This window comes from Equus przewalskii, chromosome 1 (assembly GCF_037783145.1).
Source record: "Equus przewalskii isolate Varuska chromosome 1, EquPr2, whole genome shotgun sequence".
Lineage (NCBI taxonomy): Eukaryota > Metazoa > Chordata > Mammalia > Perissodactyla > Equidae > Equus > Equus przewalskii.
Window position 1 is genome coordinate 121,004,494 of NC_091831.1, and position 12,188 is coordinate 121,016,681.

Sequence of the window (12,188 nt, forward strand, 5' to 3'; positions counted from 1 at the left end):
ATGACCAACTCTGCTGGTGCCAATGGAATGGTTATCCCTAGTGAATAACATTAAATGAGCTCTTTCAACCAACTGGATGGAGTAACAGACACTCTCCATTCTCCCTGTGACCCTGAGCTCTCCTGTTTCACTTCCTCCCTATCTCCCTCTATGAGCTCTTTTCCTCTTCCACTCAGCCCTCCAAAAGTTTTTTCCAGGGTTCCATCTTCAGCTCACTGCAGAGTGATCTCATCCAATTTCATGGTTTTCATTATCACCTTTATGTTGTTGACTCCAAAATGTGTATCTCTAGCCCAGAACACCAGCGTTTCAGATTTCTATAGCCAGCCACGCAATGGACACATCTCAATTCAGATATTCTACCAGAAGCTAAAACTCATCATGTCCATAATCTTCTGAAAGACAGGATTTAACTCTGATTTGTTATCATCAACCTCTCCCAAAACTTGCTTCTCTTTCTTTCTGTATTTCCTATTCTAGTTGATTGTCCCGTAATCCATGAATCCATCTCTGCATATCCAGGGCATAGTCCAGTGCCTGGCACATAGTAGACATTCATTTGTCAAAAGAATGACTAGATGAATGAAAGAGTAAATGAATTTCCCTTTATCTGAGCTTCACTTTCGCCTTTAGTTATAAAATACTCAGTGGCGTAGACAAACATCTCAATCTTCAGACCTATAGAAGAAAAGTGACTGACAAATTGAACACACTTCTAAAATAATAGTGCCGTAAGAACTACTGAGAAAATGCATGCTAGTTCTCTGTAGTAATCAATCTAATCCTTCAGTCATATATATGTCTTTCCAAGAATCATCAGCTGTGTGAATAAAAACCAACAGCATGGGAAAGAAAAACCAAAATGAAGAGAGGAAGAAAAAGATAATTCTAGAAAGCAGAATAGAAATTCAAATGTCAGAGAAATGAAGAGGCTATTTGCAAGAAGAGAAAAGACAAAGTTCTTGGAAATTAAAAATATAATTACTGAAATAAAAAATGTTGAATGGATAGGCTAAATAACAGAATGTGAATAGCTAAAAACAAAAATGATGATCTGGAAGATACGATTAAGGAAATGTCCCTGAATGTACAGAAAAAAGACAAGAACTGGAAAATATGAGAGGCAAGTTAAGAAACATACAGAACAAGAAGAGAACACGTCTAATAGAGTGGAAACCAGTGTGGCAGATGCTGCTAGTTAATATCTACTCTCCTCATTTTCCTTACTAACAGAATTCTAGTTTTGTTGAGAATGGAAATGTGTCCAACTTAAAAACTACATTTCCTGGCATTCCTTACAAAAAGGGTAGTTGATATGACATAAGCAGAAGTTTGCTGGGGACTTCTGGAAAAGTTACACTTTCCTAATACAGGTGATGTCTTTTTCTCTTTGTAGTTTCTCCCTGCCTAGAATGATGATGTGATGTTAGAGCTGCAGCAGATATCTTGTAACCATGAAGAAAAAGCCTCAGCCTTAACATCCTTCAGTCACCAAATCAATGCCAGCAACTACTTACCTGGACTTCTCCTTTCATGAGAAAACAAATAAACCCCTAATTTGTAAAGCCAATGTTTAGTCAAATCTTTTCTTGCAGTTACACACAATCCCTAACTGATCCAAGGAGACAGTGGAGGGGGAAAAAACAATTAAAGAACTACTCAAAGAAAATTTCCCTTACACAAAGAAAGGCAAAGGTCTTCAGAGTGAAAGAGCCAACTGAGTGTTCACAGATGAGGGGAAAAAAGAAAAGGAAGACATCTAGACAACTATGACTGACATTTCAGAACTCTCATGATAAAGAGAAAATCTTCAAAGCTTCTAGAGGTGAAAGTGGGGTAATCAACAAGAATCAGACTGGCAGCAGACTGCTCATCAGCAACACTGATGCCACAAACATGCAGCAATGTCTGCTAAGTTATGAAGAAAGAGGATTTTTGATCTTATACCTAACCAAATGGTCAGTTAAGTGTGTGGACAAAATAAAGACATTTTTGGCATGGAAGAATTCATAATAACAACAAAAGACAGCCATATGAGAAATGGAACAATTACCATATTATTAACAACAAAAAACTTCAAGCTCCCTACTTACCCAATCTTTCTGGTTAAGTTTAGCTGCTTCACTGTATACTTCAATGGCAGCTTTATGTTTTCCCAAAAGAAACCTGTGGAAGAAATACATTTTCTGTAATTATCAACTCAAAGCTTTCACAAAACTAACCCCACTAGTCCCACATTTGACTCATATTCCATCCAGCTGAGAATTCTGGAAGCCTCTTCCCTATGAGCTGGTTTGGCCAGTAAGGCTGCTCTATTCCATGAGCAGAAGCTCTCCTGGTAGTGACAGCATTGGTAGCTGTTCCAAGGCCTTGGTCCCATTCTACACCAATTTTACTCAGTCTTCTGTAATTTATCTTCTGCAATGTACTACAAACGTAGACCAAAAAAGAAACAAGCTAAATAATACGCCATGTAAAGTAAGAGCTGCCATCATTTATCATCATCACTGTTAGAGACATGCCCTTCTCTCCCAAGCCTAAGTCTCTTTCCTTGATAGTGGATCATGATTCTGGAGAGACAGGAGAAAACTGGGCTCTATGCAAAGACAGAGCAACTATCAATGACAATGTAGGTCAGAAAGTGGGGATGGGAACCCCATGGAATACTTTACTGCTCTGGCATAGTAAAGCTATTACTGTACCTAACAGCTAAGACTTTGATGGTTGCTTACATCCAGGAACCTTCAGGTCATTTGTTCAACAAACTTTTCTTAAAAACCTACTATGTCAAGTATTATGCTAAGTCTTGGAATAGTATATGAGAAAAATTCCATGGGCTGCCCATGAGATTAGGGGACTGAGGGCACCAGATGTCACTACAGACAGTCCCCAACTTAACAATGGTTTGACTTAAAATTTTTCAACTTTACCATGGTGCAAAAGCAATATGCATTCAGTAGAAATCCTACTTCAAATTTTGAATTTTGATCTTGTCCCAGGCTAGCGATATGTGGTACAATACTCTCTCACGATGCAAGACAGCAGCAGCCAGCCACAGCTCCCAGTCAGCCATGCGATCATGAGGGTAAACAACCAATATGCTTCTGTCCCCATACAACCACTCTGTTTTTCACTTTAAGTACAGTATCCAATAAATTATATGAGATATTCAACACTTCATTATAAAATAGGCTTTGTGTTAGGTGATTGTGCCCAACTGTAGGCTAATGTAAATGTTCTGAACATGTTTAAGGTAGGCTAGGCTAAAATATGATGTTCGGTAGGTTAGGTGTATTAAATGCATTTCCCACTTTCGATATTTTCAACTTATAATAGGTTTACCAGAACATAAACCCATCATAAATCAAGGAAGATATATATTTATAAGATAAACAGTATCAGTGTTCCCCCATCAAACTAGCATATACAGTGTTTGAAATACTCAGTTCCTTTATACTAGTTATCTCATTTTCTCAAATTTCAAAATTAATCCATACTGTTCAAAGTGAATCCCATTATACGTACTAAGCAACTCTCCCTCTGTGTATCAGGCTGATCAGGCTGCCAGAAGCAGCTTCTGTCTGAGAATGCACTTCACATTTTTCTCTTTGAGTACCCCAGGGCCTCCAGGCCGCTGATACTCACAAAGACCTGGCCACCTGCTTGAGGTTATCAGCACACTGAGGGCTGAGAACAGCACACGTCTGAAAGAGTTCTAGAGATTCTTGGATATTTCCTTCCAGGCGAAATATCAATGCTGCCAAGAAATAGAAAACATAGAAAATAAAATCACATTCTTGGAAGAATGGAACCTGGTAGCAGAAAAACTGGACAAGAGGGAGGTGGGAAATCATATCAAAGAAATCCTTTGGATAATTATATCTTTAATACAATTAGATATGACTTCAGATTGTTTGAAACAAGTAGCAAAGTAGTTGACAACCTAAAATCTTTTTTAACAAGGTATCTCAAACCTACCTACTCCTCCACTCCCAGCATCTACTATACAGATAATCCAATGCCTTGCAAATTATCCCACAAACTCTTCATAATAAGAACACGCGTGGGTTTCCCTATCAGATGCTCTATTTATCATGATAATTCAGACTTCCACCTGACAGTTTTCAGAGTACATCCAAATGGGGCAGGTGCAATCAACACCCCAAGTCCAACAAGGAGATTCTGACAAAATATGCAGTAATATTTCAGACTTACTTTTCAGTATAGCAACCAATCAAAATCAATAATTTTTCCTAGGCCTAAGTTTTTAGAAGAATTTACATGCTTAAGTATTATGAGGCACTGAAAGTCTAGAACTTGTGATACTGGTAATAAAAGAGCATTTTTTTCCCCATGATGTCCTAGATGTCTCAATATCTTACCAATTATGTCAAAAAATTATATATTAATCTGAAGGCTACAAAGCAATAAGTGGTAAACAAAACCATTCATTTACAGCAAAGAGTCAAAAAGAAAGTTACTTGAAAAACTAAAGATGCTACTTTTGGCACTAAAGAGAAAAATTTAAGTCAGTTGTTCCTATATTTGGTTTCTGATGAATTTCATTTATTCTCTGCTTTATCATATATACCTCTAAGCTTCTCCCCTTCATCCTGACTCATCTTACATAAAATAGACCCTAACCTCCATTCTGAAAAACACTAGCCAGAAACTAGAAAAGAGGTGAAGGACACGAACAAGTTGTTTTTAACAGAGTCATTTCTGAGGTCAAATCCAACATAAGAATTATGTTCCAGGGACGTCAGCAACATGGCAGAGTGGGCTCACCTGGGACTCTCTCCCCTCCAAACTACAACTAAAAGCACCAACTGTTTTCCAACCAAAAAGAAAAAACCCTAATAACAGAAATCATCAAGAGACCCACAGTAGCCAAACAACGCAGGGCAGAGAGGCTGGAGCTGCCCTTGGAGGAGGTGGAACAGGGTAAGAGAGAACTTTGCTCCCTCCCCTGGAGACTGGGATCGCTGCTGCGGGTGACGGCAGGAGCAGGGGAGGGGCCGCACATCTGGAGGATCGTCAAGGACTCCCACAGACCCGTGCAGCGGAAACCCTCTAACAGGGGAAAGCTTTCGCGTGGGGGTACCCCGTCAAGCCAGGACCCTGGGGAACCAGAGAGCCAGCGCGGAACGGACACCAGGTCTGCGTGCAAGAGAAAGTGCCCGTCCTCCCCCCACCCGCGTGGCATGCCGCCATCGCAGCTGAAGGCAGAGGGCTCAGAACATGTGGCTCTCGACCCCCATCTATTGGCGACAGGCTGTAACTGTAACCGAATAATAGCATCACGCGCAAAAACCGCTCCTCCACCATCCAGCAATTTATAAAAGCTCCAGACCAAAAGGAAAACAATAAAAACGGAGAATTATGTCCTGAGGACTTGGAAATAGGTAAACTAAGTGACAATGAATTCAGAGTAGCTATCATCAAACAACTCAATAAGGTAAAGGGAAATATAGAGAAACAAGTCAATGAGTTCTGGCATTACTTCACAAAAGAGATAGAAACTATAAAGAAGAATCAATCAGAAACACTAGAGAGGAAAAATACAATGGATCAGATAAAACAGAATACAGATTCCCTGAATGCCTGTGTAGACACCATAGAGGAGCAAATTAGCATAATCAAAGATAGACAGGCTGAATGGCTCCAGACAGAGGAAGAAAGAGAACTAAGAATTAAAAAAACTAAAGAAAATATCCGAGAAATAGCAGACTCAATGAGAAAATCCAACTTAAGAATTATCGGAATCCATGAGGGTGTGGAAAAGGAAAATGGAGCACAAAGCGTGCTTAACAAAATTATAGAAGAGAACTTCGCAAATCTAGGGATTGAGAGAGAAATGTGAGTGGAGGAAGCTTTCAGATCTCCTAGATTTGTCAATGTAAAAAGACCTACTGCAAGGCATATAGTACTAAAAATGGCAAAAATGAATGACAAAGAAAGAATTCTCAGGGCAGCAAGGCAGAAGAAGATAACCTACAAAGGAACCCCTATCAGACTTTCAGCGGATTTCTCTACAGAAACCTTACAAGCTAGGAGAGACTGGAATGACATATTCAAAACTTTAAAGGATAAAAATCTTCAGCCAAGAATACTCTATCCAGCAAAAATATTCTTCAGATATGAGGCAGAAATTAAATCTTTTCCAGACAAACAAAAGCTAAGGGACTTTGTAGCCACAAGACCGCCACTATAAGAAATCCTCAAGAAGGCTCTCATACCTGAAACAAGAAAAATAGGGAGAAAGGGGTCACAAATCACAGAGTAGGGAGACAAATAGACAGAATCAGAATAGGATAGCAAATATTCAACTATAGCGTTAGGATAAAGGGAAGGAAATCACCAAAGCAAAGACAATCCTATCACTCTAACCACAAACTCACAAAACAAGTTGGAATAAGAGATGAAAATAATATTTTAGGAGGGGCAGAGGAAAGGGACTGAATCAGTCTAGGCAAAGGAAGTAAGAGACCACCAGAAAATGGACTATGTTATACACGAAATTCTGAATATAAACTTCAGGGTAGCCACTAAACTAAAAAAGGGAACAGAGACACATAACATAAATAAGGAAAAAGCTAAGAAACCCAGCATAAGAAAATGCAGAAGTCAAGGGGTGGGCTAACACACACAGAACGAGAAACAAAGGAAACGCAGGAAGACCAGAAAACGAGTGACAGAATGACAGCATTAAGCCCTCATGCATCAATAATCACCCTCAATGTAAATGGACTGAACTCTCCAATAAAAAGACAAAGAGTGGCAAAATGGATTAAAGAACAAGATCCAACAATTTGTTGCCTCCAGGAAGCACATCTCAGCTCCAAGGACAAACACAGGCTCAGAGTGAAGGGGTAGAAGACAATACTCCAAGCTAATTGCAAACAAAAGAAAGCAGGTGTCGCAATACTTATATCAGACAAAACAGATTTCAGGATAAGGCAGGTAAAGAGAGACACAGAGGGCCAATACATGATGATCAAGAGGACACTTCATCAAGAAGAAATAACACTTATAAATATCTATACACCCAACACAGGAGCACCAAAGTTCATAATGCAACTATTAACAAACCTAAAAGAAGATATCAAAAATAACACAATAATAGTAGGAGACCTCAGCACTCCACTCACATCAATGGACAGATCATCCAGACAGAAAATCAACAAGGAAACAGTGGAGCTAATGAAAAGCTAAAACAGTTAGACTTAAGAGACATATAGAAGACTTCATCCAAAAACAGCAGAATACACATTCTTCTCAAGTGCGCGTGGAACATTCTCAAGGATAGACCATATGTTGGGAAACAAGGCAAGCCTCTACAAATTTTAAAAAATTAAAATAATAACAAGCATCTTCTCCAATCATAATGCTATAAAGCTAGAAATTAATTACAAGAAAAAAGCTGAGACAGGCACAAGGATGTGGAGACTACACAATATGCTATTGAACAAGCAATGGATCATTGAAGAAATTAAAGAAGAAATAAAAAAATACCTGGAGACAAACGAAAATGATAATATGCCATACCAACTCATATGGGATACAGCAAAAGTGGTATTAAGAGGAAAATTCATCGCAATACAGGCACATCTTAACAAACAAGAAAAATCCCAAATAAGCAATCTTAAACTACACCTAACTGAATTAGAGAAAGAAGAACAAACAAAGCCCAAAGTCAGCAGAAGGAGAGAAATAATAAAAATCAGAGCAGAAATAAATGCTATTGAAATGAAAAAGGCAGTAGAAAGGATCAATGAAACAAAGAGCTGGTTCTTTGAGAAGATAAATAAAACTGACAAACCCCTAGCCAGAGTTACAAAGAAAAAAGAGAGAAAGCCCAAATAAACAAAATCAGAAATGAAAGAGGAGAAATAACAACAGACTCCTCAGAAATACAACAGATTATAAGAGAATACTGCGAAAAACTATATGCCAACAAAATGAATAACCTAGAGGAAATGGATAAATTCCTGGACTCCTACAATCTCCCAAAGATCACTCAAGAAAAAGCAGACAATTTGAACAGATCACTCACAAGGAAAGAGATTGAAACAGCAATCAAAAGTATCCCAAAGAACAGAACCCCAGGACCAGATGGCTTTCCTGGGGAATTCTACCAAACTTTCACAGAGGATTTAATACCTATCCTTTTCAAGCTATTCCAAAAAATTAGGGCGGATGGAACACTTCCTAACACATTCTACGAGGCCAACATCGCACGGACACCAAAGCCTGACAAAGCACGGAAAAGGAGAACTACAGGCCAATATCACTGATGAACATAGATGCAAAAATTCTCAACAAAATTTTGGCAACCCGAATTCAGCAATTCATCGAAAGGATCATAAATCATGATCAAGTGGGATTCATACCAGGGAGACAGGGATGGTTCAACATCCGCAATTCAATCAACGTGATACACCACATCAACAAACTGAGGAATAAAAACCACACGATCATCTCAATAGATGCAGAGAAAGCATTTCACAAGATCCAAGAGCCATTCATGATAAAAGCTGTGAACAAAATGGGGATAGAAGGGAACTACCTCAACATAATAAAGGCCATATATGACAAACCCACAGCCAACATTATACTCAATGGGCAAAAACTGAGCACCATCCCCCTGAAAACAGGAATGAGACAAGGATGCCCTCTATCACCACTCTTATTTAACATAATACTAGAGGTTTTGACCAGAGCAATTAGGCAAGAAAAAGGAATAAAAGGAATCCAAATAGGGAGGGAAGAAGTGAAATTCTTGCAGTTTGCAGATGACATGATCTTACATACAGAAAACCCCAAAGAATCTATTGGAAAACTTTTAGAAGTAATCAACAACTACAGCAAAGTTGCAGGGTATAAAATCAATGTACATAAATCAGTAGCATTTCTATACTCTAATAACGAACTTACAGAAAAAGAACTCAAGAACACAATACCATTCACAATCACAACAAAAAGAATAAAATACCTTGGGGTGAATTTAACTAAGGAAGTGAAAGATCTATACAACGAAAATTACAAGACTTTTCTGAAAGAAATGGATGACAACATAAAGAGATGGAAAGACATTCTATGTACATGGAATGGAAGAAGAAACATAGTTAAAATGTCCATTCTATCTAAAGCAATCTACAGATTCAAAGCCATCCCAATCAGAATCCCAATGACATTCTTTACAGAAATAGAATAAAGAATCCTAAAATTCCTATGGGGCAACAAAAGACCAGAATTGCTAAAGCAATCCTGAGAAAGAAGAACAAAGCTGGAGGCATCACAATCCTGACTTCAAAACATACTACAAAGCTACAGTAATCAAAACAGCATAGTATTGGTACAAAAACAGGTGCACAGATCAATGGAACAGAATTGAAAGCCCAGAAATAAAACCACACATCTACAGACAGCTAATCTTCAACAAAGGAGCTGAGGGCATACAATGGAGAAAAGAAAGTCTTTTCAACAAATGGTGCTGGGAAAACTGGACAGCCATGTGTAAAAGAATGAACATTGACCATTCTTTCTCACCATTCACCAAAATAAACTCAAAATGGATCAAAGACCTAAAGGTGAGACCTGAAACCATAAGGCTTCTAGAAGAAAATGTAGGCAGTACACTCTTTGACATCAGTATTAAAAGGATCTTTTCAGACATCACATCTTCTCAGAGAAGGGAAACAATAGAAAGAATAAACAAATGGGACTTCATCAGACTAAAAAGCTTCTTCAAGGTAAAGGAAAACAGGATTGAAACAAAAAAACAGCCCACTAACTGGGAAAAAATATTTGCAAGTCATACATCTGACAAAGGGTTAATATCCATAATATATAAAGAACTCACACAACTCAACAACAAAAAATCAAACAACCCGATCAAAAAATGGGCAGGAGACATGCACAGACATTTCTCTAAAGAAGATATATAGATGACCAATAGGCACATAAAAGATGTTCATCATCGCTGATCATCTGGGAAAGGCAAATGAAAACTATACTAAGATATCACCTTACACCCATTAGAATGACAAAAATAACTAAAACAAATAGTAACAAATGTTGGAGAGGTTGTGGAGAAAAAGGAACCCTCATACATTGCTGGTGGGAATGCAAACTGGTGCAGCCACTAAGGAAAACAGTATAGAGATGCCTCAAAAAATTAAAAATAGAACTACCATATGATCCAGCTACCCCACTACTGGGTATCTATCCAAAGAGCTTGAAGTCAGCAATTCCAAAAGTCCCATGCAGCCCAATGTTCACTGCAGCATTATTTACAACAGCCAACATGTGGAAGCAACCTAAGTGCCCATCAACAGATGATTGGATAAAGAAGATGTGGTATATATACACAATGGAATACTACTCAGCCGTAAAAAAGAACAAAATTGTCCCATTTGCAACAACATGGAGGGACCTTGAAGGAATTATGTTAAGTGAAATAAGCCAGATACAGAAGGACAATCTGTGTATGACTTCGCTCGTATGAAAAATTTAAAAATGCAGACAAAGAGAACAGATTAGTGGCTACCGGGGGAAAGGTGGGGTAGGGGGTGGGCACAAAGGGTGAAGGGGTGCACTTACAACACGACTGACAAACAATAATGTACAACTGAAATTTCACAAGATTGTAACCTATCATTAACTCAATAAAAATTAAATTAAAAAAAAGAATTATGTTCCAGTTTCAAAAAACAATAATACTGAATATGATCTCGTGGAACGTTTATTCAAATTTAAATATTTCATAATTTGTTTGCTCTATTTTCCAGAACCTAGGTAAAATGTGCATTTCTCTACCAAGAAGAGAAGAAATATATGTCTTACCTTGGACATAGATAGCATATTCACATAACCCTTGAGTCTCCTGAAGCTGTTCTTTAATAACAGCCTGGAAGAACAAGAAAAATACTTCTGAGCAGTGGTTAAGTATCTTGAAGTATTTTTAAGAAAAGGTAGACATGGACAAGGAGCATATGTAAGAAATCTAGGACACTAATAATTACTAATAAAGTAGTTTATTCAGAATTTATTTTTAAATCTCAATTCTCATTATGATTACTTATTCTAGAACAGGGGTCAGCAAACTTCAGCCCACAGGCCAAATCTGACCCACAAAGCCTATTTTTGTACAGCTCTCAAGCTAAGAGTGGTTTTTATATTTTAAAGGGTTATAAAAAAAATAAGAGAAGATAAAGAATATGAGACAGAGACCATTTGTGGGCTGTAAAGCCTAAAATATTTACCATCTGGCTCCATATAGAAAAAGTTTGCTAACTCCTATCTAGAATCTAACTAGGCAAGCTAAGAAAAATATGAAAAGATTCCCAAGCATCATTGTAGATGCTAAGGGCTCTCTGAAGAAGAAAATATAGGGTCTACCTTTCTACTATGCTGGGCTAAGCCCAGGATGTTATAGGAGTTCAGAGGAGAAGCAACTGATTCTAACTTGGAGAATCGGGGAAAGCTTTTCAGAGTAAACAGTTTCAAATATTCTGTTGGCAAGGGGTGGAGAAGGTGAGGTGGTCAAGAGACCAAAGAAAGAAGGACTTCAAATGCCATGCTAAAAAGGTTGAGAGCAATGGGAAAATCTTGGTAAGGTTTATGCAGGAAGTAACCTGAATCTGCTCTAGAAAAATTATTTTTGGAGCATTGTTGAAAACAGATGGAAAGGAGGCAAGATTAGAGGCAAGGCTGGTATAAGAACTCTTGTGGTAGTTTAAATAAAAATGATGGGATTAACTAAGGCATGGAGAGGGAGAAAAGTGGATAATTTCGAGAGATAGTAAGAGAAGATCTCCAGAACTTGATGATTATCTATATACTATTAGGGAAAGTGGGTCAGGGGATTCCGACACAAACACTGGGGGAATGATGGTACCTATCCCTGAGACAGGAACAGGAAAAGGAATAGGTTTGGAAGTAAGCAGATAAATTCAGCTACAGAAAAGTTGAATTTGAAATACCTGTGAAGCATTCAGTAAGTATCAGATTGGTCTGAAGATCAGGAGAAAGTGTGTGGAATGATCAGAGAAAGGGGTCAAGGATAGGACTTAGAAACAGCCCCAAATGTTAAGAAATAAGCAGTGGAAGAGAAGCCAAAATAACAAAACAGAGAAAGTGGTCAAACAAAGGAAAAAGGAAACAAGAAAAGGATAATATCAGAG

At 38.1% G+C, this 12,188-nt stretch overlaps 1 protein-coding gene across 20 annotated transcripts in view; it reads right to left on the minus strand.

Moving 5' to 3' along the window:
• LOC103555466 (E3 ubiquitin-protein ligase ARIH1) overlaps positions 1 to 12,188 on the minus strand; it is a 188,513-nt gene that overhangs the window by 14,364 nt on the left and 161,961 nt on the right. For 14 of the 20 annotated variants that reach the window (XR_011527008.1, XM_070575522.1, XM_070575532.1 and 11 more), the window contains 3 exons: positions 10,849 to 10,912; positions 3,646 to 3,757; positions 2,094 to 2,166 (listed from right to left, as the gene is read on the minus strand). Coding sequence is in view for 15 of the 20 variants with exons in the window: in XM_070575522.1 (XP_070431623.1) it covers positions 2,094 to 2,166; positions 3,646 to 3,757; positions 10,849 to 10,912 (249 nt within the window). In the remaining 5 variants the exon portion in view is untranslated. The remainder of the gene's footprint in view (positions 1 to 2,093; positions 2,167 to 3,645; positions 3,758 to 10,848; positions 10,913 to 12,188) is intronic. The other 6 variants (XM_070575612.1, XM_070575639.1, XM_070575621.1 and 3 more) reach the window with 1 other exon arrangement.